The sequence below is a fragment of the Suillus paluster genome, assembly GCF_016628075.1.
Source record: "Suillus paluster strain FC165 chromosome Unknown EDB91scaffold_32, whole genome shotgun sequence".
NCBI lineage: Eukaryota > Fungi > Basidiomycota > Agaricomycetes > Boletales > Suillaceae > Suillus > Suillus paluster.
The window spans coordinates 248,172-276,169 of NW_024537592.1; the positions used below are offsets into that span (position 1 = coordinate 248,172).

General features: G+C 48.0%; 12 protein-coding genes across 12 annotated transcripts; 6 read left to right on the top strand and 6 right to left on the bottom strand.

Moving 5' to 3' along the window:
• Nucleotides 1–43: 43 nt before the first annotated feature.
• EDB91DRAFT_1010176 (uncharacterized protein) lies at nucleotides 44–295 on the bottom strand (the record flags this gene model as incomplete). The annotated part of the gene is made up of 1 exon (XM_041312403.1): nucleotides 44–295. A coding segment is annotated over one exon (252 nt), but the record flags the coding sequence as incomplete, so codon positions are not given.
• Nucleotides 296–2,766: 2,471 nt separating this feature from the next.
• Nucleotides 2,767–3,291, top strand: EDB91DRAFT_1138605 (uncharacterized protein). Its single transcript, XM_041318896.1, has one exon. It carries the CDS (start codon nucleotides 2,907–2,909, stop codon nucleotides 3,213–3,215), a length of 309 nt encoding a protein of 102 aa, XP_041176373.1. The 5' UTR covers nucleotides 2,767–2,906; the 3' UTR covers nucleotides 3,216–3,291.
• A 1,001-nt stretch (nucleotides 3,292–4,292) lies between these two features.
• EDB91DRAFT_1138610 (uncharacterized protein) lies at nucleotides 4,293–6,086 on the top strand. The gene is made up of 6 exons (XM_041318897.1): nucleotides 4,293–4,422; nucleotides 4,477–4,497; nucleotides 4,630–4,935; nucleotides 4,983–5,042; nucleotides 5,098–5,244; nucleotides 5,298–6,086. The coding sequence occupies exons 3-6, from the start codon at nucleotides 4,707–4,709 to the stop codon at nucleotides 5,894–5,896; spliced, it is 1,035 nt and encodes a 344-aa protein (XP_041176374.1). The 5' UTR covers nucleotides 4,293–4,422; nucleotides 4,477–4,497; nucleotides 4,630–4,706; the 3' UTR covers nucleotides 5,897–6,086.
• A 56-nt stretch (nucleotides 6,087–6,142) lies between these two features.
• Nucleotides 6,143–8,626, bottom strand: EDB91DRAFT_1138615 (uncharacterized protein). Its single transcript, XM_041318898.1, has 6 exons — nucleotides 7,926–8,626; nucleotides 7,389–7,869; nucleotides 7,175–7,341; nucleotides 6,999–7,126; nucleotides 6,831–6,949; nucleotides 6,143–6,781 (listed from the first exon to the last, which is right to left on the bottom strand). The coding sequence occupies exons 1-6, from the start codon at nucleotides 8,358–8,360 to the stop codon at nucleotides 6,384–6,386; spliced, it is 1,728 nt and encodes a 575-aa protein (XP_041176375.1). The 5' UTR covers nucleotides 8,361–8,626; the 3' UTR covers nucleotides 6,143–6,383.
• Nucleotides 8,627–8,742: 116 nt separating this feature from the next.
• EDB91DRAFT_458287 (uncharacterized protein) lies at nucleotides 8,743–9,849 on the bottom strand. Its single transcript, XM_041327329.1, has 2 exons — nucleotides 9,361–9,849; nucleotides 8,743–9,304 (listed from the first exon to the last, which is right to left on the bottom strand). Exons 1-2 carry the CDS (start codon nucleotides 9,726–9,728, stop codon nucleotides 8,881–8,883), a joined length of 792 nt encoding a protein of 263 aa, XP_041176376.1. The 5' UTR covers nucleotides 9,729–9,849; the 3' UTR covers nucleotides 8,743–8,880.
• A 962-nt stretch (nucleotides 9,850–10,811) lies between these two features.
• On the bottom strand, nucleotides 10,812–11,231 carry EDB91DRAFT_458305 (cytochrome oxidase c subunit VIb-domain-containing protein). The gene is made up of 2 exons (XM_041327330.1): nucleotides 10,991–11,231; nucleotides 10,812–10,933 (listed from the first exon to the last, which is right to left on the bottom strand). Exons 1-2 carry the CDS (start codon nucleotides 11,177–11,179, stop codon nucleotides 10,832–10,834), a joined length of 291 nt encoding a protein of 96 aa, XP_041176377.1. The 5' UTR covers nucleotides 11,180–11,231; the 3' UTR covers nucleotides 10,812–10,831.
• Nucleotides 11,232–11,246: 15 nt separating this feature from the next.
• On the top strand, nucleotides 11,247–15,444 carry EDB91DRAFT_458526 (rab-GTPase-TBC domain-containing protein). Its single transcript, XM_041327332.1, has 5 exons — nucleotides 11,247–12,119; nucleotides 12,173–14,559; nucleotides 14,613–14,913; nucleotides 14,963–15,142; nucleotides 15,199–15,444. The coding sequence occupies exons 1-5, from the start codon at nucleotides 11,337–11,339 to the stop codon at nucleotides 15,289–15,291; spliced, it is 3,744 nt and encodes a 1,247-aa protein (XP_041176378.1). The 5' UTR covers nucleotides 11,247–11,336; the 3' UTR covers nucleotides 15,292–15,444.
• Nucleotides 15,445–15,614: 170 nt separating this feature from the next.
• EDB91DRAFT_1203406 (uncharacterized protein) lies at nucleotides 15,615–17,533 on the top strand (the record flags this gene model as incomplete). The annotated part of the gene is made up of 6 exons (XM_041320683.1): nucleotides 15,615–16,076; nucleotides 16,144–16,444; nucleotides 16,492–16,611; nucleotides 16,661–16,808; nucleotides 16,861–17,096; nucleotides 17,142–17,533. 6 exons carry the CDS (start codon nucleotides 15,615–15,617, stop codon nucleotides 17,381–17,383), a joined length of 1,509 nt encoding a protein of 502 aa, XP_041176379.1. The 3' UTR covers nucleotides 17,384–17,533.
• On the bottom strand, nucleotides 17,400–19,198 carry EDB91DRAFT_458479 (uncharacterized protein). Its single transcript, XM_041327331.1, has 5 exons — nucleotides 19,123–19,198; nucleotides 18,674–19,071; nucleotides 18,549–18,616; nucleotides 18,059–18,490; nucleotides 17,400–18,008 (listed from the first exon to the last, which is right to left on the bottom strand). The coding sequence occupies exons 2-5, from the start codon at nucleotides 18,838–18,840 to the stop codon at nucleotides 17,683–17,685; spliced, it is 993 nt and encodes a 330-aa protein (XP_041176380.1). The 5' UTR covers nucleotides 18,841–19,071; nucleotides 19,123–19,198; the 3' UTR covers nucleotides 17,400–17,682.
• On the bottom strand, nucleotides 19,165–21,397 carry EDB91DRAFT_1138627 (uncharacterized protein; the record flags this gene model as incomplete). Its single annotated transcript, XM_041318899.1, has 8 exons — nucleotides 19,165–19,390; nucleotides 19,444–19,631; nucleotides 19,681–19,815; nucleotides 19,866–20,247; nucleotides 20,379–20,932; nucleotides 20,988–21,130; nucleotides 21,186–21,300; nucleotides 21,352–21,397. 8 exons carry the CDS (start codon nucleotides 21,395–21,397, stop codon nucleotides 19,223–19,225), a joined length of 1,731 nt encoding a protein of 576 aa, XP_041176381.1. The 3' UTR covers nucleotides 19,165–19,222.
• Nucleotides 21,398–24,716: 3,319 nt separating this feature from the next.
• Nucleotides 24,717–25,531, top strand: EDB91DRAFT_458534 (uncharacterized protein). The gene is made up of 2 exons (XM_041327333.1): nucleotides 24,717–25,429; nucleotides 25,480–25,531. Exon 1 carries the CDS (start codon nucleotides 24,901–24,903, stop codon nucleotides 25,267–25,269), a length of 369 nt encoding a protein of 122 aa, XP_041176382.1. The 5' UTR covers nucleotides 24,717–24,900; the 3' UTR covers nucleotides 25,270–25,429; nucleotides 25,480–25,531.
• A 59-nt stretch (nucleotides 25,532–25,590) lies between these two features.
• On the top strand, nucleotides 25,591–27,893 carry EDB91DRAFT_1237765 (amidase signature domain-containing protein; the record flags this gene model as incomplete). Its single annotated transcript, XM_041321626.1, has 12 exons — nucleotides 25,591–25,708; nucleotides 25,760–25,861; nucleotides 25,926–26,036; nucleotides 26,084–26,157; nucleotides 26,208–26,361; nucleotides 26,413–26,544; nucleotides 26,667–26,837; nucleotides 26,892–26,996; nucleotides 27,045–27,130; nucleotides 27,183–27,380; nucleotides 27,428–27,495; nucleotides 27,545–27,893. The coding sequence occupies 12 exons, from the start codon at nucleotides 25,591–25,593 to the stop codon at nucleotides 27,891–27,893; spliced, it is 1,668 nt and encodes a 555-aa protein (XP_041176383.1).
• Between the last annotated feature and the right edge of the window lie 105 nt (nucleotides 27,894–27,998).

Below are 27,998 nucleotides of genomic sequence, written 5' to 3' on the forward strand. Positions count from 1 at the left end.
TAAGATGAGACATCAGCCGCACATAGATCACTAGTATTCGCAGACTCACTTCGATAGGAAGCAATATCGTCAAGACGGCTGCAACCATAAACAACGCAGCAGACACAAAGACAGGACTGCAAAATACGAAAGCCATCAGCATTACAAACGTGGACGCGATCACAACGTGCCCATTCGCTGTATTTGCCGATGCACTACCACCGAGCGGTGTTGTGGCAATCTTGATGAGGGGAGCAATAATGCCGTCAATGCGGTTCAACGCAGCACAGAGCGCGTCGCCCGTGCCACGGTGAGGTGCTGGGAAGACCTATGGGGTCTGCAGGATTTTGGGTTACATTCCGGGATCTTAGGCAATTCCCCAGTATATCACTCACATACGCATATCAAACCCCATACATCTAAAGACGAAAAATTAGTACGTGGTACTCAACTCGATAAATCACCCGTACCGCATCCCTGGATGTACTCGGTCAACTTGCAAAAATCTACGCATCGTCGCAGACCATTTCGAAGACGCAGAGCAGTCCTGTTTCATTTTCATTTTCCAGCGTTGGGTAATTCGCTGCTTTCATCTCCGCTGTTACGATTGTCAAGTCGGGCTTCCTGTGTTGTTGTTTCATCAGGAAAAATACCTTTGACTACACGGAGCTATATAGTCAATTTAGTACCTGTAGCCCAATGTGTCAAGTACCTACTACACACAACTACATAATCACACAGCTAGCTATATAGTGTTGAGCACTGACGTTTCGGAGCACGGACCGGGAGGAGGAAATGAGATGTCAGAGTGAGACATTGCGAGCAGTCTATGTGACGCGCGACGTCGTGACGTCGGCCGAGACATAGTAATATATTCCTATGCTACCATTTATTCGTATCACTATGCTAACTACTATAAAGTGTCGAGTACCGCGTTAGAACATCTCAGTCGAGTATCTCGAGACTGAGATGTAAGTTGTTACTATTATTTCCCTTTACTTATCACGAGCTAACATACCCGTAGTATATATTCTTACCAGGTACTACAATACTTTACCGAGTCGAGTATCTCGAGACTGAGATTATATATTCTTACCAGCTCCTTGTTCGTCCCCGCTCGCCTAAACTCGCTTTATGATTACCATGTGGGCTTCTGATCAGTAGAAATACCCCCTTTACATAAGATCTCAAATTTCCGGCCTAAATCTCATGGATCCTTAGCATAATAAACATATAAACATATATTAATGATAGTCTCTGAGTAGCTTGGATAATCTGTGTAAGGGGGGGGTGGTAAAACACATCAAAAATGTCACAATTGTGATTTGTCAAGTTTTGTTCCTATAGAAGGATCATATAGGTGTCCTTGTCTAGCTATATGATGTATCTACCACCAATATACATAGAAATAGACCCCATACCCTCCTTGAGGTCTGGTCCTACAGGAAAAAGCTTCTCAGGGGGTAAACCACCAGGAGAGGGAGGGTACACTATACAACAAGGTCTTGTCCTATGGTCCTGGGCTCCTGATACATTGTTCCTACTGTTTAATAAATGCTGGGGATCATTTTTCAAAGTCTGTCTACCTAGAAATAAACACATGTGAACATATTCTGTATCTTCCTGTATATATGCTATATCTATTGATGCAGGGCGCTTCAGGGGGTCAAATAAAGATGGGAATCTCTTCATATATACTACTAAACATGTTCTGAATGCCCTGGAACACTTCCATATCAAAGGGGTAAAAGTGCGAAAATGTTTTGTACCCTACATTATTTTGAAAGGGCCCTGGAGGGGGACCTATCACACAAATGAATAAAAAAATGGCTTATTATATTATATTATACATGTATATACAAAACTACTACTCAGATACAAGGGGGGACCTATTGTGGTGTAGTGGTGAAGCTGCAGTGAAGTGGGGAGGGTGTGGGAATAATTGGTATTGTGGAGATTCCTAAAATGGGCGATGTTTTTGGTGTTGTGGGGTAATTCCCACGGAGCCTGGAGAAGCCAGGAATTTGAAGAGAAGCTGTAGGAGAAGTATGGAAGCATATACTAGAAAAGGGAGCCAGAGAAGCAAACTTTGGGATTCACCAAGTGATATGTCACAGCTGTACGGATGCTATGCACTACAGCAATTCATGTATCACATTTTCATTACCACTGTAGGTTCAGTGATGTATCAATATCACAGTACTTATAGCCTGCGCCAGGGATACGAGTTCCTCCGCGTCCTACTTGCGCCCGCACGGCCCAAACAAATACAGCTCATCAACCCCGACTTCCCCTTGGTTCGACCTCAGTACCAGAGCCGATGGCATAACGAGTCTTGAAGTTTTCACTACGCTGCACACTGCATTGCAACGCCCACTCAGATACGGGGAAGGGCCCATGCATCCACTGCATCAGATACAAACCATAGTATTGGAAGCAGATGTATGATGGTGAAAATAAGCGACTATGCATCAGTGAACCCATGAGGAAAGTAGAAGGCCATAAATTACAATATATAGTACATAATCACAAGAACTAGCGTAATTCTGCTATGGACCATCACATTGTTATGTTTGGCTTTATAGAGGAAAGACGCTTCCCTGATTTTCCTATAAAATTTTATGATCGAGAGAAGCACCTGATTTTACTCAAACTCCAAAGCATCAAATAATTGACCCGAAAATATAATGGTTTACAATGCTTTGTCTAACCGTCAAATTTATATGGTATATGTCAGAATGATACTACTCGGAGTAAGTTAGACAGAACTACCAAAAGCGCCAGCATGACAGATTCCCCGCAACTACCTGCCATTTTATCACCAGCACCAAATAATTCTCAACCTCAAACACACATTTTATGAAGAAAATCAAATTTATTTATATTCAAATACATATGTAGTTACAGGACAAAAAAAGAAACAGGGAATGATAGCGAAGAGGGAATATCACAACATGAATGACAGAGCGGCCACAAGGGAGGGACTAAGGCCAGCGAGGAACCACGAGAAATGGCCAATGAGGAACCACGAGAAAAGGCCAGCAAGGAACCACGAAGAAAGGCCAGGGAAAGACCACCACGAACGGCCAGGGAGGAACCACGAGGAAAGGCCAGGGAGGGACCACCACGAACGGCCAGGGAGGAACCACAAGGAAAACCAGGGAGGGACCACCATGAACAGGAGGAACTCGAGAGGTGGTGGTAGTAGCGGTGAAACAAGATTGAAAGGAACTTAGCGTGAAAATTTCCGTCCTGCACAAACAAGGACAAACCAATTTCAACCACTTGCGCTGGTCACATGATTTGAGGTTATCCGATAATACTACAGTAAAATTTGAGGCTGAGGTGATGGTCACGTGCATGATCTTGGATGACATTGTAATTCACGCAATATTTGAATCGACTTATATAGATTTGTAAGTCAAATATAAATGAGGGAATATGATGTTGCTCGACAAACGGTACCTAATTACACAAATTCATGACCTTGTCGGAAATTCTCATAAGAATCTACATTAGGTTACAAGTGCTAATGGTCCTTTCCACGATAAAGTCTTATATCACTTGGTAGTTTAAAATATAAATGAAGGGATATGGTATGAGTCAACAAGTATGACTTAACGATGCTATTGCACATTGATCGCTGCGACGGCGCAATGTCGTTATCTTGTCGCGAACTCCTCATGGTAAAATGAATTTTCAGACATCTATGGCTATGTACTGATCACTAATATTTCTTGCCGTATACATAGGTATATTCAGCAGTAGCAAAATTATTTCACACTATATTTCTCACAGCTACCATATCACAGACTCATCAATTCACTGATGCATAGCACAGCCTATGACACATCTGAGTCAGCCACGTACGTGGTCAAAAGATAGTCTCCCCTACTGACAGATCATAGACGAATGAATATAGCCATTCCTTCTAAAAAGTTTGTCCCACATATGGATCAAGATTATTGTCGCATAGCCAAAGTCCTTCACTCACCAGCGATGCAATGAATTAGACGTGGAGTCGCTTGGCAAGCAGCGCTCTGGCACATATGGCAGAAGTAGAAGGTCAGTCGAGCACCGTATTGGTGGTCGTGTGTGTTGAAGCGGACGGCGAGCAGAAGACAAAAGTAAATTACGACATGAGCACTAAACATATGCTTCTTCACGTCCTTGCCCCATAGCCAACAGGCGCTACGTCCTGATGCATATTTCCCGCACTTTTTTTCCCTTCCTTTCGCTCATCAGAGTACTACTAGTGATTAAGCGCTCGAGCTGATTATCAATCCTATTACAATACGAAACCAGAAGAGATAGACATTCACGGATGGACTGATACGTTGCTAATACCGATCTGCTAGATCATCGAAATAGTGGGTTTAAAATGGACGAGGTTACTTTGGGTAAGAGGCTCGATTCATAGTCGCTTATGGTATGCACGGCAAGGTGACTGGGAAATCTGCGAAATACACTTTTGATCTGACTTCGTTCGGCGTACAGATCTCACACAACGGCATTGAGGTATATACGCTGTTTCTGTTGGATAAGAGGCCCGATCCATAGTCACTTATGGTACGCGCGTATGGGAACGGCATGGGAAATATTCACTTTGGATCTGACTTCGTTCGGCGTACTACAGATCTCACACAACAGGTATATAGGGTGCCCCTCATCCCCCCTCCCCCCGAGAGCGTTCCAAGCCCTCTCCATACATCAACGTCACCTCTCTCATGTTTCCTACAGTTCGTCCTCCCTGGCTATGCCAGTGCCAGGTTGCCCCTAACAATCCTGACATCTCTCTTCCGGGTCGGTTGCACGATGCTCGCTACGAAGGGTGGCCCCACCCCGAAAAACAGCTTCCTCATGTTGCTTTACCTCCATCTACTACACAGCGCGTCCCTTTTGCAATTGATATTCCATCGCACCGTCTGTACCATGACGTTAATGCCGCCCATACCCGTGAGCTCTAATTCTTATTCCACGCCTCCTTGCTTAGCTGTCATTAGAACATCACCCTATTCATACCCAGTATAAAACTCGGCCCCACATAAATCCGTGGGCGCAAGGTAGGCACCTTTTTCTCAGTTCTACCTTGAACTTTTGTTCTGATGACATCTGTAGATATGATGGGGCCCGTCGACTCTCAACGCCAAAAAGTGCCTGCTTCGTGGGCATGGAGTAGTGGGTTCTCTGTCATTGCATCGTCATCAGATGACTACAATTCTGCACAACAATTAATACCATTAAACGCCAATGAAACCCCAAAAGGTATGGCGCAGACACAATTTGTGACTGCAATTGACTCTCATGCTTCCCGCCAGTCTACCCCCATCCGTTTCTCGCCCCACCATCTGTGCCACTGATATATGACCTGCGGTACTCACCCACCTCTCTCCATTTTCCGTCATCATCTCCATATGCTGGCTACGGGTACGAGCTCCTCCGTGTCCCACTTACACCCGAACGCCCCAGGCAAATACGGCTCGTCAGCCCAGACTTTCCTTGGGCATTCGACATAAGCCCCAGTGCCGGAGAAGAATGCGTGACGTGTCTTGGCGATCTCGCTGCGCTCCACGCTGCATTACAGCGCCCACTCACGGACACGGAGTGGGGCACCGCTGGAGACGATAAACGCGCCAGTCTTATCAGAGCGCGTGTTCGTCGCTTGGGGATGGAGCCTGCGTTGCACGGGAGCTCAAATTCTGCATCACGCACTAGGTCCACGGTGAGCTTTGCGCCTAGCGCTGATGCATCGAACCATAGGCCTGTGCAGCGATGGCCACCGCTACTCCGTGTCGACTGGCTTGGATCTCGCGTTGCATTCGTGGGACTGGTCAAGGATGAGATGTTTGCGAGGGACAGGCTTATCGCCGGTGGTGGGGAGGCGCCTGAGACTTGGGTGGTGAAGTTTCAGAGGTGAAGTTTCAGAGAATATAATCCTGATATCCGGAGAATATGTATTACTAGTTATTCTTTATCGTAGCGGCGCTTACTCACCAAGTCCCCGACTCCGATCGGTATGACGCCAGCTTGTAATAGCAAACTTCCTTATCACACATGATGTCGATTTTGTGACTGAAATCAACAGTTGGGCTGCGGCGCCAATATTCTGTCGTGCCAATCTTGTGCCAATCAGTCCAGTTCAAACTTCACATGATACACTCACAGGCAATTACGAGTTACAAATTTATGCTGAATGTTCCAGTGAAAATGCATAAGTACAGGGATGTATGACACTTGTGGCTGTGTAATACATTGCAGAGTACAGCTCGGTTCAATCTCCACGTGCATCGAACGCAGGACAAGAGGTAGAATATTCACCAAACCAACATGATCCTCATAAAGTGGCAACAAAAATAAGCCTGCATACAAAACATACAGTCTCGAACAAATAACCTCGCGCACGTTCAACCAGTAGCCAACCTAACCGTATACTTCTCCCAACTTGGAAAGATGAACGACTCCGTCCTCGTTTTCAGATCTTTCGGCTTTAGCTCGGTCGCAGTCTTCCCGGATGGCATCATAGGAACTTCATAGGACACTGGGATCGAGGAAACCTTGATCTTCTTATCATCATTACTGGACCGAGCAAACGGCAATTGTTTTAGCTGCTTCGGTTTGGGCAAATGCAGGTGGTCATATAGCGAACTAGCATTTCGGGGGGCTGGTGAACTACTGGAGGATGACGTCGCAAGGGATGAAGACGAAGGAGCTAAACGTGATGAATCATCGGGCGGAAGGATAGACAGCAATTCATCCAGTGCTTCATTGTTTGAAGGCTGTATCTTGAGTGCTGCACGTAAATCTGACAGCGGCTCAGCATATCGGCGAGGCGATCCAATAGATACACCCACCCAGCACAGCGTCATCTAGCTTACCCAACATTCGACGCGCTTTCGAGCGTCTATAATAGCCTTTTATGCTTCGATGCTGTCCCAAGGCTTTCGTGCAAGCTTCTTCAGCTTCAAGCCAACTATGGATTATGTGAGAATAAGGCACGCATCAGAAGGACCGTGACACACTTGCTCAGTTTTAGATGGGCCGCTGCAAGGTTGAGTTGGTAGTGAGGCAATTCTGGCTCAATTGAATGTGCTGCCTTGTAGTGTTTTACAGCGCGCTGATAGTCGCCTCGCCGGAACGCGGTGTTACCCTAAGATACAAATGAGAATGTTATTGCGTTTTTCGGAACAAAACCCACAAATTCTTTCTCTCTTTCTGCTTTGATGAACCTAATTTCCATCATTTGAGCAATGGTCATTTCGGACCCAAAGCCCTCCCCTTCTTCAGAGTCGCTCCCGCCAAAATCAAGATCGATATCCCATATGTCCTCTTCTTCTTCAGTCTCCCAGCCAAGAACTCCGCTCCCTGTAACCCATGTTACATATTATCATCACATCGCCTAAATGACCTACCTCGCCCATCCCATTCTCTTTGCTTGCCAGACCTTACACCGCTTCCTTCCTCGTCTTCCCGTACCGTCTTTTCACAGACCTCACCAAGGTGATCCGTAGAGCATCCACAATCGCACCACTTTGTTGTAAGCTTCTCCCGAAGTACACAGCCATATCCGCTGACATCAAATTCTCGGGCCACACGCCAGAGAGTTTGAGCAAGCCTCTCATACCCCATACGTACTTTTATGTGCCACTGATGGTCCCATCCGGGAGGAGGGGTGGACCTTAACGGAGACTTTTCCCCGTATTTTAACTCGCATGCTTCTTCGAGGGCCCCCAAGCCCTCCGTGAGAGCACCGAGGTGAGGAGGTTTAGTAAATGACGCGTGCGGCATTGAGTCCAGGGAGTCCAAGTGCACCTTCAGCGAGTCATAGTGAGGAAGTAAACGAAGTGAATGTAAGCCGCGCTTCCGGCATACAGGAACATTATTAGAAAGTGCCTACGATAGATTGAAATCAGCACGAGCCAGAACATGAAATAAAATTGAAAGCGCACGAATTCTCTCAAAGCTGTGTAAGACCACAAGACGCTCTTCGTCGAGACTCTCTCTCCAGCCTGTCGCAGGTCCATGCTGACGACGGAACGGAAAAAGTCCTTGATCTCCTCGCAATCTGCATTATATGCGACCCAGCTGGGCCCGCAAACGGTAATACAGCGCATCATAAACGTTGGTAAGTGAATAAGAGCGACACAGAATACGTGTGTTGAAAACAGGCGCGCGATATCTTGCTCGAAGCGGATCAGGAAGATCTTCGCGATGGCACGCTCCAGTTGCGAAACTGCCGACATGGCATTGGTGATCGTCTTGTCAATATGATTGGGGAGCTTTTTGTGGCGATTGCTGTCTTTCCCGGGCTGGATCGTACTACCAGTCTTTTTCTTGGGATTCGTCGTCGTCCTCTTCTTCACGTGGGAGTACTTGGCAGGCATGGTGACCCCAGATGAAGAGCCAAGCTATGTGAGAGTGAAATAGAAGATACACCGGTTGGAACTGGAGGGGGATTATTGGACTCCTGTCGTGTGAGTACAGGATAGCCGCGGCGCCTGATTTGACTGTTTGCTGAAGCAGATGGCAAGATATGTTTTACGTAGGTTTAACGTGTCCTGATGGTAGATAAACAAGACATTGTCAGTAACATTTAAATACATTTTACGGTGGATAACACGCAGAGATCTCACCGCTGCAGACGAATGAAAGACCAGTTAGCAAGCAGCCATGAGCAGGTCACGCTGAACAACTTCCTCATCTATTATGTAATCATGCTTATTTTGGATGTGGCCCTCCTAACTCTCGACTCGTTTCGTAGAGAACGGATTAAATTAACTACTAAATCTCACAAGTTAAGAAGACACAGAGCGGTGTGTATGAACAGGTAATATAGGCGATACATGTGGTAAGAATACAAGGGTGAATCACATACAGTATAGCAGAATCATAACCACGCAACAATTAGATCGGGGTAGTCAACTGCACAGCAGGCTCGTTCTGGAGCCAATCAACGTGAAACTGGCGCCAATCCGACACGCTATCAAGGTTTATTTCTGTGACATCAGCATTCTCTCCATCGTCCTGCGCCTCCAACTCTGGACTTGATTCCTCCAGCATCCAAGCAGGATCGATACGTTCCCTGCGCTCGCGCCGGTTGCGCCCCGAAAATCTGCGAGAAGGCAGAGGCATGGTTTGGGTAGAGAGCGGGCGCTCGCGACGGGGCGGTCGATAGAGCGCGTCCAAGTCATTTGACAAAGACAGGAAAGATTCTTCTTTAGGTGGAAGAGGTGATGGGTCCCTCAGATTCACGTAGAACGATCGTGACTGAGGCAATGAGGAAAACAGATCTCCAGAGTCGATTATAGGCGAGAGTAGACCATCTTGGCTGTGTGAGTTGACATCAGTGCCCTAAATCAGTAGTGGTGCAGGAAGTAAGCGCACATCAATTTCGGGCGATCATCGGTGCCATCAAGATAGCTGCCCCCTGTTACCCAGAGCTCCTGAAGCTCCTTGGTGGAGCTCACAAACATGGACGATGGCCGCGGACGCACTACCTTTTCCGCGTCAGACGGGGGCGGACTAGATTCTTTAGATGTAGGAGGACTCTTAGTTGAGGTACCTCGCTTGAGCAGGCGAGATGACAGAGAGCATCTCCGCTTGGTTTTTTCTAGCGACGGAGTCGGGGCTGCAGACTGAGCCCGGGTGCGAGTACCTAAGAGGGGACGCAGGGAGATGGCTCGCAGACCTGAGTGAAACAGGCTGGAGTATTCCACGCCCGATGCCCAGTCTCTAGCCTTCAACCAAGACATTGATATCCAAGCCCGTGACGACGGCCGAATACAAGAGGGGGTTAATTCAAAGAAACCGGGAAATAGCAGGATATATGTATCCACAGTTGAAGCTCAGTCAAATCGTCCGCATGGGCCTAGCATGCGCATTATTAGAAGCATCGGGACAGCTCCAGCTGATGAACTCCAAGTATAGTCGATTCCATATGCTGTGCTTGGAAAATATAGATGGAACTCGTACTGCCTATGATCCAATTTCTGAGCTAGCCGAAATCATTACAGTGATATTTGCATTCTTCTCGCACATCAGCCTGCGGGCAATCAAGTGAAAATCGGTTTTGCGCCTTGAAGTCGTTGATATGGGCAAGATGTGGCAGGAAGCGATGAGAGAAAAATCTGTAAACAGAAGCAATGAGAATCTGATTCCTGGGTATCGCTCCTCTGTGGCATCTGCGACCCACTGCAAAGTAGCCACAAAGTGGAACTTGATCATGTTTCACCATTCCCCGAGGAGCGAACCGAAAATAGCTAGCTAATATAAGCTTCAAGCTATTTCTTGTGTCTGGACTCTGAAGCAAGTTAGAAATCAACGTATCAACCACCATTTGCAAGCACAGCACGCAATGCTGCACTGCTCGGATCATAGGTTGATGGCAAGTGGGTCCGAACAAGACGGTCGTCAACCAATGACAATAGGCACTTTGATATGAAGTCGTCTTCAAATTGTCTCGGTGTATTCAGGAACAAAACTGGGAGACGTCTCGGATGCGAGGATCAAAATCAGCACTGGGTTTTTACATGTGGTGGGTAACACCCTTTATATAGCACAGGAACTGTTCGGATGATGCAGCATATGGATAGTCTTTCATGTGAAAAGGGGCACAGGACGAAACGACCGACATCAAGAACGCCTCTCTTGATGAAGTTGAATGGTATCTAAAAATCAAAGAATTGGGAATGAGAAGCAGTCTGCGTGTTTCAGGCGAAAGAAATGTAACCACGGACCACAGCTTGCGAAATTCGGCAGTGGTCGAGTCATGCCGACTGGGGTGGTGCTATTCATTCATGATAAGCATTCTGCCTAACAAAATGAACAAATTTCTCGTACGCCAGCCAACTCCCAGCTATAGCGACTTGCGTTTGACTTCCTGCGCTTGCAGCTGAGATTGCGCAAGCATGTCCTTCTGTTTCTCAGCAAGGACCCTCCGTTTGTTGAAATAATCAATCTGATGCTCAGCAATCAGATCAACTGGATGGACGAACAGTTGGATTGGCGTACTCACCCAGCTTTTGGCACAGTTCTTTTCGTACTGAAATTTTGATTTGGTGCATGCCGTCCCTTCTTCTCCGGCTGTTAGAACACCTGCGCCATCTAGGCACTCAAAGTATTGGTCGCGACTTTCCCAACACTTTTGGCGGTCCTGCCTCGTTGCAGCGGGAGATTCAGAGCTTGAACTGCTAAACCAGCCCATAGAAATTATAAGGCATACAAGTTATAATTGCTTATTCGATGAGGAGAGTGGCTGTCCCACGGTCCAACCCTTAGACTCATTCTGTCATCTTTGTCATTTCTTTAGCAGAGGCTAGCCAGCCAGGAATAATGCCAAGTTTCAATTGGAATCAAAGCGAATGACTTCACAAGCCGCGCCCGTCACTACCCCCGTGCATTTGCACCCTCTATCTCCAAACGAAATATCGTCCCGAGGGCGTAGAACACGTGGAGCTCAGGATGTAGACGAAACGCGGTCTCCTAGCAATTATTTTACTCTTAAAGCTCAGTCAGAGAAACTTGCGGAACCGGAAAGCAAGAGCGCCAATAACAAGGCAAATTGGGAGGGCAGCGTTCGCGGATTTGGGAAGCCTGATGCGACCAGTGCAGAATTAGTGACAGATCGTGGGGCATCTTCCAGCTCCCTTTCGGCACTTTGGGAGAGACCAATGCATCAAGCGCCGCGATTTATCATTGGACCACCTTTTGATACCAATTTCCTTGTTCCTCCAGGCTCACTTCCTCCAAGAACTACTCTCCCAGATGGCACTTCCGAAGTGTCTTCGTCAATCACAACACAAGTACTTGCCAATAAGTGGCACGAGTACTCAGATGAGGCCATCCAGGCCGCAATATCCAGACTTGCTGTCGCAGAGTCTCCGTCAGATGTTGACACTCATCCATACCACTCCGCACTTCGTGTGCTTTCATCCGCTCTTCACAGTTTGTCAAGAGCCAGAATAGAGCTTGAAGAACATAGAAAGTTATTGCAACAAAAGGAGGCAGCGCGCAAAGAGCGTGCTGAATCTTTGCTATCAGAGCTGCAGCCCTCCGAACGAGAGGTGGCAAAACGGGTCATTCAATCAATCTTCACCGACGACGACGAGATACGCCATCGAGTTCAGCGTCGGGGAAGCCTTTCTGTGCGTCAATCTACTTTACTTGGATCATGCATTCGCTCTGATACTTTCCACAGTCACTCAAGACATCGTTGACGGAAGCTATCGAAGATGACACTCTACTTTCACGCAGCGTTCCGGATGATACCGTGACTCCCTTAGCATCGACTCAGCTTGGCACATCTGCGCAATTGCCTCAAACAAGTGAAACGGCAACCGTTGAACCAGAGGAAACGGCCGATAGGATAGGGTCAATGGCACCTGATAAATCGGTGGCCATGTTAGTCCCCGAATCCATTGTACTGCCCGTTACCAGGGTTGCCGAGATTGTCTCAGAGCCTCCAGCTCCTGTTCATCACGCAAGGCATGAAAGAGCGACTTGGATGGGTACCTGGTGGCAGAAAGGGAAACCTAAACAAACCCGTGCGCTGAACACAACTTCCGTGAAGGAAACTCCTCAAGCTCCTGGAAAACAACCATCTCGAGACTCATCCCCACATTCAGAACCCCTTTCTCCCCCTACCCTACCTAGTCTTTCGCGCAGGAAAAGCAGTAGAAGCGTCTTCGAGAGCTTGGGTATTTCTATACTCAATCCTACTGTACCATCATCCTCTACGACGAAACCACCATCAAATCCGAAACCTGTAGCAGAGCCGTCATTCAAAGCACGCATAGATGGCACAAAGTCTTCTGTGAGCTCTTCACCTGTGTTGAGCACGTTTTCTGCTCCTGCGCCTGTTGCACCGCATTTAGCAACTGTTGGAGAAGTCTCTGATCTAAGATCAGAGAGTTCCACTACCTCTCCCTCATTGACGGAGGAAAAGCCGCCACAAGGCGCATCACTCCGCGCCATTGCGCATGCTACTCGAGTTATGACCTCGGATCCAGGTAGCATCCTGACTGATCAAGGCCGAGAAACAAGTCCTTTGATTGCCAAACTGGCCCTAGAGCTTGTCAGGCGTGCCCGGGACGAGCATGTGTCATTCCGCGAGCCTCAGAAGCCCCGAGAGAAGAGGGAGCATAGACCAAGTAAGGCTGAGATGGGAGAGCAGATAATAGCGCACGCAACCCTCAGTCCTATCGAGGGCACAGATGCAAGTACGGCTCTGAACCGCACGTTGACCACTCAAGGCAAATCCGTCCGTAAATCCAGGTCGCGGACAGCAAATATGATTTCACCGTTTACATCGCCTATCTTCGGTTCTTTCATGCCGCAGCAGAAGAAATCCTTACCTATTGCGGAGGCCTCGAAAACAACAAGCGAGGGCACGACGTCCACCATACGATCGGGTAATAATCCAGTGCAACAGCAACAGTCTGCGAATAAACCAGGCTCGGTCCCCCTAGAGTCCATCATACCCGCGACTGCGAAGCCGCCGACTCATTACCTTTCCCGCACATACACTCCTCTCACTGCTCCAGACTTTCACTTTACCATCCCTCTTCCTACCACCGCATCTCGGTTCACAATTTACCGCGACGACGAAAGCAAGCAACCTCTTACGGATCGCTATGGCTTCATTTATGATGTCTCGCAGTATGACGTCTTGCTACTCATCCGGGCGAAGGAATGCGGCAACACAGCTCCCGCATGCCTGACCGGCGTCAAAATTGCTGACCGCAAAGAAAGTAATTCTTGGTCAGACGATGATGAAGACGACCGGAAGGATGTGATTAAGATCGTAAAGGAATCATGCAGTTGCGGTGGAGAAGGCAATCCATTGTCGCCGGTTCCATCTGGTCCTTCTAATGGCAAGGGAGTATCATCATCATCCCCTCCAGATAGCAGCAGTGCTTCGCGCCGTTCTCGCGCTGGCTCAGCGTCATCTTCTCGGCCCCGCTCCACTACTGTCACTTCTATGGCTGCGCCACCTGCTGTCTTCGCGCTTCATTCTAGTGCCGCGATTCTGGTTGTGACCCAGTCCACGCCTCGTCATGTCTGCGCTAATGTTATCCGACATCTTCTCGATGACATGACCAAGATTCACGATCAGAACCAGGGTGCCAAGAGGAAAGAGTGGGATGTCTTTGTGAAACAACGCAGCAAAGTCAAGTTACCCAAGAATGTCCTACCTGCGGTCATGAACTCTGGAGGAGGTGCTGCCGCTCTTCTTGGCTTGGGCACTTCAGTCGAGGAAGAAGAATTATCGCATTCAGAGGGCCTCATTGGCTTTGCTCAACTGGGCCTGTCGTCAAACAAGGACGAGAGGAAAGAGTTTGATCGGTTGGTTCGAGGGGGCATACCCCTAGTTTACCGCTCCAAGCTCTGGCTGGAGTGCAGCGGAGGCTTGGATATGCGCGAACCTGGCATTTTTGGCGACTTGCTGGCTCATGTTGACGGGGACGACTTGGTTTGTGTGGAAATCGAGAAGGATGTTGGTAGGACTATGCCGCTGAACGTCTTCTTTGGAGGTGACGGTGCCGGGGTTGACAAACTTCGTCGCGTACTCAGAGCATATAGTCGGTGGGTCACACCATCGTGTCAATCTCATACGTCTTTTAACATGATATCCTCAGTCGCAACCCTGCTGTAGGGTATTGTCAGGGTATGAACCTGGTGACTTCCACTTTGTTGCTAGTACATGCCGATGAAGAAGAGGCGTTCTGGGTGCTCTCAGCCATCATCGAACGATTACTTCCGGAAGATTTCTTTTCGCCTTCGCTTTTACCATCTCGTGCATGTCCTCTGGTCCTCCTTGAATATGTACAGGAGACCATGCCTAAACTTTACATGCATTTGACCGCCCTCGGCGTCGACCTTCCAGCCATCTGCTTCTCTTGGTTTTTATCGCTCTTCACAGATTGTCTTCCAATAGAGGTAAGTGAGAGCGTATATGCGTACGCTATGTCATCTGACTCTTTGGTAGACGCTTTTCAGGGTATGGGACGTCTTTTTGGTTGATGGACTCGATGTCCTCTTCCGTGTCGCCCTCGGCATCCTTCGCAATAACGAACAAGAACTGCTGCAATGCGAATCCAACTCTGCCGTTTATGTCTCTTTAGAGAACCTGCCTACCAGGATGTGGCAGTCCGATAAACTACTCCAGGCAAGTTCATCGGTTGTTCTTCGTGCCAATACACTGACCGAGTCATTGCGATATAGCTGGAGCTCGACCTTAGAAACACGATCTCACATGCTGATCTCGTCAGGAGACGGGAAATGCACGTTGTTGCGCTCAAACATCTTATGGCATAGCTGTTGTCTCTTCTAAGTCTTTTACTGTTATGCATCAGGACACTAAGTAATATCAGCACATTACGCATCGCTTTGAATACAGTCCAGACGCTCTGAGAGCATTTTTTGGTGGCTGTTGTATTTAAACCGAGAGACGTTAGGACCCTTAGTTCCCGCGCATCTTCGATTTCCGAACCAGGCTTCAAGTTGGCTTCTTTCCCTCTTCTTTGTTCAGGTTGTCCACGTCACGATCACGTGGTTATTATTTTGGTGACCTTGAAGAAGGCGACTTGGTCCTGGTCCTGGCGTCACTTGGAGGAGGTACCCCAGAGTCCAGCTTCGACATGAACTCCTATCAGCTTCCCCTCATCGACGAGGAAAATCCTTTCTACTGCCCAAGTTTCCCGGCTGCAGCATACCTGGCTACTATCCGGCAAACTCGTCAATCGAATGCTTTTCTTTTCCAAGACCTATCCTTGCGCTCTTTTTTCTGGAAACTCGGCCTTTGTTTTGCAAAAGACGATCAAGATTATACCAGTAATGCTGCAGCTCATCATACTCTGGAAGCGTCTTCATGGTCGAGCAGTCCGGACGCGCAGTCGCCAATCCCTCTCGCGCGAAACCAGGTCTCGGATGATTTGCCAGATGTGCCAGTCTTGCGACGTGGACTCGCCGGATTGGCGTGGAGGAGAACTTCTTCACGCGTTCTGAAGCGTCTCAGAGATTTTTCCGAGCCCGAAGACCACATCTTTCTTGGAGGCCCGTCGAAACGAGGTCGTTCTTCACAGTCCGTTCATACGAGCCCGGTCGACAATAATGGAATCCAACCGCTGTCTTATACTTCGCATCATCCACTCGCGGCGTCATATCAAGGCGTCCCAAGGGTTCTTGAAGGTGTCCCTCTTTTCCTCTTCAGGAAACATCCACATTCGCTCCCACTTCGAGTTTTCCCTCTCTCTCAATGCTAAACCTATCCATATACTAACTATATGCGTCTCAGCGTGGATCTACGAATCTGAAACAGGAGATGAAACGCCAGTAGATCTTTCCTTCCTAGTAGATCGCCTCGAAATGGTCATCCCGGGCACGGGCGTCTACCAGACGTTCCTAGCAGACCCTCTAGCCGTTCTGCATCTCACCCACCAGAAAATCGCAAACGCTCTGGCAGACCGGGGTATGAATGGAAATTTTCTTCCTCTCGTGAATGCTAAAGGGTTCTAGGACTCCTTACCGAAACGATTTTGACGCTCCTACGAGGTGGCAATATCGACAAATTGGATTTAGGTCCTACGATGTGCGAGGAAGATGGGCTGAATCTCCATTTAAGCAATCCTTTGCACGGTAAAACTCTTGGAAAAACGTTACAGTTGCAAGCTTGACTTCGGGACAGTGTTCAGCAGACCTGATTACTACTTGACGCTCAGGGAGCTGGTTCTCAATGGCGCCCACCTCGAACGCGACTTTGACCTAGTTCACATCCTACGGCTTCCTAACCTAGAAAGACTCCACCTCGAGGCGACTGATGTCGGAAATGAAGCGTTGGCTACCAACTCTTCTCAAGTATACTCACGACGACTGACGGTCTCTTAGAGTATTCTTGCTGATCAACCTCAAAGAGAAGCTGTGTTATCTGAACCTCGCACACAATCCGAAGATCAACGACGACGCTATACCCGCTATCATCTTGCTCACCAACCTCGGATATCTTTCGATCCAGGCAACCGGTATCGATATGCCTGGTTTCCGTCGACTCGCAGCTGTGATCTACACCGAAGACCGCGTCATTGATATTGAAATTCCATTCAGATGCGAAAAATACATCGATAGTTGGGTGTTTCTTATTCATTTAGCGTAACTTACCGAGTTTGCAGACTTGCACAAGCAATACCTCGTCGACCCTGCATTGCCCCTCATCACTGATCCCTCTGCATGTCAGCTGTTATCGAATGCCGCGCTTACTCGCAATCTGCAAGCTCACGCTGACATCAACCCCTCGATTGTCCCGACGGGAACGCGTCTAGAGATGATTGACAGGTTGACGAAGCTCCTGGAACGAAGGCGGATGGACCTCACGGTGCGTAGTATGGTTTGCGGAGAGCCCGGGGAGGTCTGAGACAGATGTGAAAGTTAGTGTGATGTGAGCATGCAGTATTCACACTAGTACTGTATACCATCTATGCGGCTACCCCAGGACCACTCGAATCATTCCCCCGGTAGTCCTTGCCCCATACTTATGTGCATGTCATGCACATTGCACACCCACAACCTTGTACTCATCTACATGATGAAGGCTACTCGACGTCAATGGACAGCATGTTCATGTGCGAAGGACATGGTAAGTTGGCGCAGATCTACACAAGGCTACAGAGACATAATATACACGAGAATCAAAAATGACAATTTATGAGTCAATCAAACGGAGATGGACTGTGCTTTCTCCGTAAAATCAGCTAGACTACGCACGAGGTGATCAACCTGCGTAGCAATTTCACTAAGACGGCGATCCTGCTCGGCAAAGCGAGCTTCCACCATTGCAGCCAGATTGTCGGCTTGAACGGGAAGCGAACTTGTCTCATCCGAGTTATCGAAAGGTTCGTCTGACGTTCCACCTACGTTTTGAACCGTGTCTTTAACCTTGACCAGCCAATGTTTGTGAGGGTAGTGCGCTGTGACCACGTTGAATACATCGTGGAATGCGCAATTGCCACATAGGGCAATGGCAATGGCGGTCGGGAGTTCTGTAGTGGCTATTAAGCTTCATGCCTCTCTAGACGTACAGAAATCTGACCTCCGCAGGTAAGGCATACATAAAAAACGCCCTTGAGTTTGACGCTACATTCAGCACAAGTATAGACAACCCTATTCGCAACTGAGGTTTCAGCTATCCCCATGAATGCCGCTCCTGAGTTTCTGCTCAGCAAATCGAGAGAGGCGGAAACATCTGCTTGATCTTGAGTGGTTTCTGTCGAATGCGGAAGATCTATTCCACCTGATTGCGTCCGAGATTCGTCTTCTCGCGCAGTCAATGATCCTTCTGGTGGTGCTGCATCGGGCAAATAAGTGGACAAGAAGTTCCTGGCGTGCCACTGGACCCGCTTGTAGCGAACGTGCGGTAGCGACATGCGGAAAACAAGCATGTTGTGTGTCGACTTGTGATTGGATGAGTACTCGTGATTCGAAACCGGCATAGATTCACATTCTGCACATAGATCATATTCATCTATGTATGTAAGATGATCAGTCGTCTCGCGCAGGAGAGCTGTCTTCATTACACTCACTGGACTCGCAGTCTATACAACGGTGAAGAACATCGGCAACGAGGGAATGGCATGCATCGCAGCAACATCTAAATACCGGAAAATCAGATGGTTAAAGAATTATAGCCAACAGAAGCTGGACTCACTTGAACAATCGTCTGCGCACGTGCAGTTCAGCTAATGAACTCCAGCGTTGGACGTCTGAGGAAGGCAGCTTATCGGACAAGAAATTGAACCTTTGTTTTTCCTCGGACGATAGGTAAGGCGTGACTTCAAAAGGGTAGAAGTTTCGTGCATTGTGAAGCTCATTCATGCACCACAAACGGATATACTCGTCCTTAGCGCTTTCAGGCTGCTGACCGGAACTAAATGCGACGAGTTTCACAGGCCTTTCCAACAGTTCACTGTCCTCTTCCAGACTGAAGGGACCAAACTTCAGTGCTGTCGTATCGATCTCCAGTTTGGTATCATCAAGCCCGAAATCGTAGGTTTCCCAGTATTCGGTATCGTCTGTGGTTAGTTCTGGACTATACCAAAAGTTGTACTATTGCCAGCGTGTCAGACTCAGGAAACAATACACTATTGCTCCACGCACCAAGCCATGCGCATACCAAGTGAATCTCACTTTTGGATCGTTCCCCTGTTGACGGAAGGATGCTGAAATGGTGGAAGAAAATAGATAATCGCGACACAGCTTAAAGCGCACCTGCCAGTTGCTCCACACGCAGAGACACTCCTTGCAGGATATTTTCTATCGTTTGAGTTGCAGACTCAAGTTCTCTCTCTACTAGAATTACTGTGTTGGCGAGTCTCATGATGTGTAAATGCCTCCTGATGACGAGGTAAAGTAAAGGCAGCAAGAACTGGACGAGCACTCATGTGAGCATTTAGCACAAGCACCGAGTAAACAACTCACATTTTCAATGCGTCCAGATCCGAAAAGTTTGATGGAATCCATGGAGTCTATTTCATACTTCACAATGTCAAGTTTATCCGCCAAGATCTCCTCCTGAGCTGTACGACGCCGAGCAGTCAATTGCGTGAGATCTGAGTCCAAATCCTCTGATCCAGGCTCTGTAAGAGAACGGACTAGCCGTTTGATACCTGTCAACCGTGTAAATGCCCCCGCCCAAAGGTGAGCAGAGCAACCCACCATCGATCGCATATGAATTCAAGTATGTCGCGATACACCCACTGTTTTCTGGAAGTGCGTCTGCTTGCACATAAACCATGCTGTCCAAGATCTGTTCAATTCGTGTGTGGTAATATTGGCTATCCACTCTCCAACCTTTGTTGATGTAAACAATGCAGGCTCGACCTGATAATAGTAATGCTCACCTGCAGCCCAGTATGCGAGTGCTTGTGGAAGACTCCAACCTGAAGGGATCGTGGAAGTGAAGGCATTCACTTCCCTTATGCTGACCAAACCATTTGCATCGCCATCGAAGCCTTCGGATAAACTTGGAACGTAAAAAGCGGTCAAGTATTTCAAGCACCACTTGTCTGCAAGATTGACTATAGGAAGCTCGTGGTCTTCTCCTTCTGAATCAGAGGTGACTGAGACAGTAGGGGTTGGGGATGGGACGCGCAACACCAAAGATGAACCACCTGATATCGCTTGTGCGGGTGGAGCATCATGACGGATGCGGGCAAAACGATCGACGTAATAGTCATAGAGTTCTGCGATAAAGTATAGCGTCTTGACACTTGTTGACCATTTCTTGGCGATGATAAGTATGCACTTTGTTCACGCCTGCATAAACACATACCATCTCTTTCCAGACTATAACAGAGGTGCTGGTGAAATTAACCGAGTTAGCAATGCATGGGCCAGAGTTCACTGATCCTTACTGGATCCTTGACCCGTCGGAATCTGCTGTTGAAAGCACACATGATGCGCGCTTCGGAATCCTTGATAGCGTCTTTAATGTCAGATGTCTGTGTGTCGAGCTTGAACATGAAGAGCGCGCGGTTCTCGTCGAGTAAGCTGCGTAAAGGAGCACGCAGTTCGTGAAGTAGCGAGGCATCAAGGCGGTACTGCTCGACGACCAACCCACTCGCCGAAGTGGTCTTGGAGGTAGGCTGAACATCTTTGGAGAGAGGATTAGCACGCGCTTTATTCTGTGGACGTGCTTCCCGTTTCTCGGCAAATTTCAGTAGCTCTGCTAATTTGTCTTCGCTTTCCAAACATTTCTCCCTCCCATCGCGCATTTGCACTTCTTTCTCGAATCTCGCTTCCCGTTCGGTTGGCCTCTGGATCAGCTTCTCCAACTTATCGATCGCAATGTCAACTCTCAACGTCGTCCTAATATTTAAGGCGAACTGAAGGTCCTGCGTGCGCGCGAAAAAGCTTTTACAAATTTTCAGGAATTCGCTCGCCCAATGGGATGATCTGAAGAATTTCACTGGGAATGGAGTTCTCAATACTATGAAACACACAACAACCCGAGAGAAACAAACCTATGAATTTTGACTTGTAATACTTGTCAATGGCATTTCCACAATCCTCGATATCTTTTTTCATGGCGTCCGTGATACGTTCCAGACGCCCCCGAATCTCACCATTAGGTCCCACGATGGCAGGGTCTCTGGTGTCCTTAAGTCTACCGACGAATTGAATCAGCGAAAGTTGCTCGGGATTGGCATCAGCGGACGCACTGGAGAAGCATGTCCATCATATCAGATGCCTGAGCGATCATCAACCCAACTCTACGATCGTTCTCTCTTCGTGTTAGCTCAAGATTGATGACGGCCTTGAAAGCGAGTATAGCCACTGGAAGTTATCTATTGGCTGGGTAGAAACATCGACAAGTGGGAAACACACCCCCAACAAACGGGTGGACTTGTTGCAGAACGTCCAGGGCATCCATTACCTTCTTTGCATCACCAAGAAAGTCGCTCATATTCTTCTTTGAGAGGTTCGCAATCGTGTCAGAAGCTGAGTCAAGGGCTGGGGCATTCTGGTTGTAGTAATTATTCGCTGATCCAACTTCCTGGATGATTTGGGAGACGAAGTCCTCTAAGCGAAGAGTCGGAATACAACACTAAGTGACTGGGATGAAGTGAATATGACCAACCTTTGTTGAGCTTTCTGGCGAATGTCGAGTGCAAATCCACGACATCATCCAATGCCTTCTGTGTTCGTTCAATCGTAATGTTGGATATGCCTTGTTCTTTGTTATTCATGGAGGCTTCAAAGACTCGGAAGTCGTCGAGTAAGAAGGGAAGAGACTGCCGATAAGTATGTCAGAAGTAGTAGACAGCCGATGAACTTGCGAGTCAAGTTAGACGCACATGCAATGGGCATAGCTCGGAAAAGACCTATCTAAGTTCCCAAACCTGATCATCTCAAACGAGTCTAGACCGGACCGTGGACAGTATAGGTCTAACAAGACTGACAACATGGGAACCACCCCACAAAGAATACCGGCAGCGTCGACTGCCAGGATAGTCCTCTCACCCAGGTATAATTCCTAACCGTCACTGGGCGTGCAACACAACCATCACAGTGATTGAGTGCATTTCTGGCAGTTGAAGTTCGTCGTACTAAAGTCGTGTTCGACTGTGACATTTCTCCGGTATCGGGACAATTGCAATGATCAACCGTCATGTAACGCAACTTCTAACCTGGACACACCCGCGGCTGCAGTCTCATTACCAATGTGGTCCTTCTTTTCTGTCTGCTCGGTCATTCAGTGCTTTACAATCCGAGTCGGACCTCACCTGAACGCTGAGTACTTTCAGGAACCAGGATCACTTGATATGTATATCCCCGACTTCGTGACTGGCTCATCGTGGTGAGTTGGGGACCTTTCCGGTTTATCACAAGCTCATACCCTCTTCCACCAACTTCACCACGTGACCAATAGCATTTGGCTCGAACGCTCGACTCCGAGTCAGTAATAAGTTTACTACTTGCTTCGTATCTTGAAAGTTGATTGCACCCCTGTCATCTTTTCACACAACGCAAAACCTCTTGACGCGGAACTGTCCGTGACAATGCGGATCATGAGGTTGAAGTTGGCTACTGATTAACGCCCAATTCGCCAGTTTGAATCATTGGCAAGGTCAGCAAAATTCGTAAATTTTGGATCAGGTCAAGAATCGTCGACTCTTACTCCCCTAATATATTGCAAAACAGGTTCGCAGAAGAGGAAATCCTTTGCGACCAGCTGAGGACCTTGCTCGGTTATGACTCTTTTCGTTCAGTTCCGCGTGTCGAGAGATCAAGGTAATAATTTGTCAATCCTGGACAAGATTCCCGTGCTGATTACAACATGCATTCTAAGTGAATGTAGTCTACTGCTACAAGCTCACAGCGCTACTGGGTCTCGTATCATGCAACCGACAATCAGGAGGTGTTGTGCGTAAAGCCCACTTTCAAGTTTCTAGACTATTGGTATCTTCTTTCCAGGTCAAACATGAGGGAAAATTAACCTTACAGGTGGGCCCTGTTAGAACATCCGCTACTTGCCTCCCACTGGGGGAGGACAATTCTAGCGCGCAGATTTCAAGGTCGCTAACCCCTACGCTGTACACTGCGTTGCTGCTCACAATACGGGCTCTCGTAAACCTGCACACGCGTATTCAAAGCGAGGTTCGCTCGATCACGCCATTAGGACAACACCGAGGTCTGCCGTCAGGGCACTCACTGTTGAATTTGTAGCTCGCATTCTTAGGTCCTCACAACCTCGCCGCTTCCAAGGCATTTTTTGTGAAGCTTATCACTATTTCGCGACTCACTGCAGCAGTCATCAGATCTTTGTCATGCGTTCTTCAGTGTAGGCCCATTATGATCGAAAATGAGGTGTGTTCTTGATCGAAATGACTGATTAACATACGATTCCATTTCTGTTTATAGCAAATCGTCGGATTACAATCTCGCCTCGCCCTTTTCATGATCACCCATCCCATCCTGTTCACGGTCGGCTTCCTGGCCCGTTCACTAAACTCTCTACTTCTTCGCCGCTGATCCGAAAGTTATAGTGCTGGACCTTGTAGGACAAATTCCACGATTCTCTCCATCTCACCAAGATCGAAGGGAGAGGAGAGAGAGAATCTTATGAATGCGGTGGGTAGCGCACCTCGAGGAAGGCTATTGGCTACTTGTGGCTGTTTTTTGCCTTCGGCCTATTGTGGTTTTTTAGTACAGACACCCTACACGTGCTCGTGGTTTCCAGCATTTCGGAGCCAAAGGGTTGATCACATTACTACCTATGTCCGTAATGCTTGCAGAACGGCGGCGATGGGGAAATGAAAGATGTCAACTTAATGGTTGTTCGACCGAGAGCAGAAGTTCTGGAAATCTTTGTTTGTGCCCCGCCCCTATTAATGTAAAGTTCTGAATCGCACCTATGATAAGCGTATTACCATTTCACATAGACCAAATAGAAGATACTTCTGAGATTCCACTTCCCCCTAGTAGGATGGCACGTTTATATATCTCACCGGCAAGGGCCATCCGTCCATCGGATCCGTCCGGGTTATTGCACACGCGCCTAGTCAGCCTCCCCGTCCCACTGTGACAACAAAGCTCTGGAAAACCTGTAAAGCAGAGCAGAGATTCAAATGAGTAATCGGACTCAGAATTGGAAATCGACGAGATACTTTTACTACCCAACCTTCCCAGCTGCAGTATACCTCCTACCATCCGGCAAGCTCGTCAATCGAATGCTTTGCTTTTCCAAGTCCTATCCTTGCGCTCTTTTTTCTTCTGGAAACTCGACTTCTACTTTGCAAAAGACGACTAAGATTATACCAATAATGCCGTAGCTCATAATATTTTGGAAGTGTCTTCATGGCCGAGCAGCGGGCAGCCCGGACGTCCAGTCGCCAATCCCTGGTCTAAGATGATTTGCCAGATGTGCCAGTCCTCTCTTGGAGGACTGTCGAAATGGGGTCCTTCACAGCTTCACAGTCCGTTCGTACGAGCCCCGTCCAGCGTCGACAATAGTGGAATCCATTCGCTGTCTTATACTTTGGTTCTCAGTTCTCCCTCTTCTTAACATTAAACATATCCATATACCGACTATATGCATCTGCATGGATCTATGAATTCGAAACAGATGATGAAATACCAGTAGACCTTTCTTTCCTAGTAAATCGCCTCAAAATGGTCATCCCAGACACGGGCGTGTACCAAACGTTTCTAGCAGACCCTCCAGCCGTTCTACATCTCACCCACCACAAAATCGTAACCGCTCTGGCAGACCGGGGCATCGATTGCAGGAATACCTCTCATGAATGCTAAAGCTAAAGGGTTCTAGGACTTCTTACTTGAATGGTTTTGACGCTCCTACGAGGTGGCGATATCGGTGCGATGAAGATGGGCTGAATCCTCCATTTACTTTTGATCAAACCAATTGGTATCGACATGCCTGGTTTCCGTCGGCTGGCAGCTAGGATCTACACCGAGAATCGCGTCATTGACATTGAAATTCCATTCAGATGCGAAAAATACATCGACAGTTGGGTGTTTCCTGTTCATTTAACGCAACTTACGAAGTTTGCAGACTCACATTACCTCGTCGACCCTGTATTGCCTCTCATCACCGATCCTTCTGCATGTCAGTTGTTATCAAATGCCGCGCTCGATCGCAACCCGCAAGCTCACGGCAATATCAACCCTTCGATTGTCCCGATGGGAACGCGTCTAGAGATGATTGACGAAGCTCCTGGAACAAAGGCAGATGCCATAGACCTAGTGCGCGGTATGATTCGTGGAGAACCCGGAGGGGTCTGAGACGGATGTGAAAGTTGAAGAGTGTGTGTGTGATGGGAGCATGCGGTATTCACACCAGTACTGTATAATGTTGAGAAGCAACGCAACGAAGAAAACTACAATCGTATTTTTCTCCGTCCTGCCTTCTGCTGTCCCCAAGGTTCAAGGTTCAGCCAAATTAGTAAGTTTTCCCGATGTTCGGAAGCCGCACACACTCAGAAATGCACTTAGGCCCCTTAATTAATACCGGTGTTCTAAGTCAGCCCAGGGTACACATGGCTGACTGGCTGCTGGTCGCACATCCCTTGATAAATTTCCCTCGCTCCATTCTCCACATCTATCATGAGAAGTGCTCAAAGAAACAGTATCATCACGTCGAAGCGGGATGCAAGAGACAAGGCGCTGTCTTTGGCTGGCCCTTATTCGGTGAACGATTACGATATCTATACTAAATCAACAGGTTAGTTTTGCATCCCATTTTGGAATGCATACCCGCTGACGGAGTTCGCAGCCAGCGAAATTGTGCAAAGGATAGCCAAAGGAGAATGGACCTCTTCTCAAGTCCTCGAGGCATACATTGCAAGAGCCGCCGTTGCTCAAGCCGAGACGAATTGTATCACAGAAGGGGAGTAGGACCAACATTTCGATGCTATTTCCATCCTGATACCTTGTCACAGTCCTATTTGAGGATGCCCGTAAGCAAGCGAAGGAGCTTGACGCAGAATTTGCAAGCACACGGCAAGTGCGGGGACCTTTGCATGGCGTTCCAGCGAGCTTCAAAGATCAATGTACGTCGCTCTATGTCCGTGCCATCCAACTGTGAACTCTGCTGTAGATGAGATCCAGGGACACGACGCAACTATTGGGTTCACCGCGTGGGCCAACAAGCCGAGTACAAAAGACGCTTTCGTACGTTCTTGGCATATCATCCGTCCAGTCTCCTTCATCGTTATTCCCAGCTCGTCGCCCAATTCAAAGCTGCTGGCGCCATTGTTATCGCGAAGACCAACGTACCACAGACGATGTTCGCGTTCGAGTGCTCTAATCCTCTCTGGGGTCGTACCACGAACCCATGGAACAACCAGTATACATGTGGAGGCAGCTCGGGTGGAGGTTTGTTATCTGCTTGTAAATCAATTGATACTTAACAGTGTCTGGTGCTAGAGGCGGCTTTGCTTGCCATGGACGGATCTACCATCGGTGTTGGTTCTGATGTTGGAGGAAGTCTACGCATTCCGGCATCGTATTGCGGCATTTACTCGCTAAAGCCGTCGGCTGACCGTGTCAGCTCTATCGGTGCAAAAGGAATGGAATACTCTTGATGCTCTCGGGCAAGTCGTTTGACGGATTTTGTCGTACAGGCTGCCGGCCTGGATACGAAGCGATTCGCAGTAGTTATGGGCCCATGGCACGGTTAGTTGTTAAATCTGCTGCTGGCTATTTCTTGACCATTTCTAGGTCTGTCCAGGACTGTGAATTGTTCTGCAGAACTATTTTTGGTCAACAGGACCCGTCTTACACGATTGTTCCTTTGCCGTACCGACCCGTCGAACTCTCCGCCAAGCTTCGCTTTGGTTATTACCTGTCAGGTACGGTGCTGTATTTTGGTTGTTCTTCGTGGTTTATACTTAGGATACTCATAGATGACATGACGCAAACATCACCTGTATGCCAGCGAGCAGTACTGGAGACGGTCTCAGCACTCAGGAAGCAGGGACATGAATGTCTCGAGTTTACATCTCATCTGAGTACGAATTTATACTTGTCCTCATTCTCCGTTCTGACATATAATCAAGACACTACTGCGATGGAGGTCTTCATCGGACTCGTCACATCTGACGGTTATAAAAAGATGCTGTCATATTTGGATTCTGACCCTCCGGCAAGTATAATTAAGAATCTACCCCACATAACTCACATAACCCGACTGACAGGAGAGCAGTCTGTTCCTGACAACCTTGGGCCCCAGATTACCTTCCTTCATACGTAACTTGGTGTCCTGGATCGCTAATACGTTCATGGGTGACGCGCTCATGTCGCGTTTCTTCTCTCTGTCACGAGAGAAATCTGTCTTGGAATTCACGGATTTGACAGACGAACGAAACAAAGTTTCTGCTGCGTGGTATGAAGAGGTGAGCGTATTGATATTCAGGGACCTTGCTCCGTTAATATCCCTCAGGTATGGGATAAATACAGTTTTGATGGAATCATCGCACCTGTACAGGCGCTTCCAGTGATCCCTCATGGGTAGGTTTCTAGGCCTTGTTATTTGGTCGCGAAGCTCATAACTCTTTAGGGGTTCCGTATACTTGTCCCCGCTTGCAGCCGCGACCATCATGTACAATGTCGTCGATTCTCCTGTCGGCATCATACCAGTAACGCGCGTCGACCCAGATACCGACCAGCTACCAGCAGACTTCGAGCCAGGCGCCTCCGGCCGATCAAAAGTATTCGATTCGCGCATGTACCTGGGAAAAAAGCCCGTTTACGATCCTAAAGCCATGGAAGGCATGCCTGTTGGCGTTCAGATCGTAGGTAAGAAATGGGAGGATGAGAAGGTCCTTGCGATGATGCATGTTGTCGACGAGGCTCTTGGACCTAGGGGATTCGGTCCAGGTAGTTGGAAACCGAGAACGACAAATTGATTCCCTTTAAGTTTTTGTACCGTTCCGGATCTCCCTTCCTGGTATCTCATACATACTACATCTATCGGATCATCTATTGTCATGAATATACAGCCTGGAATACAG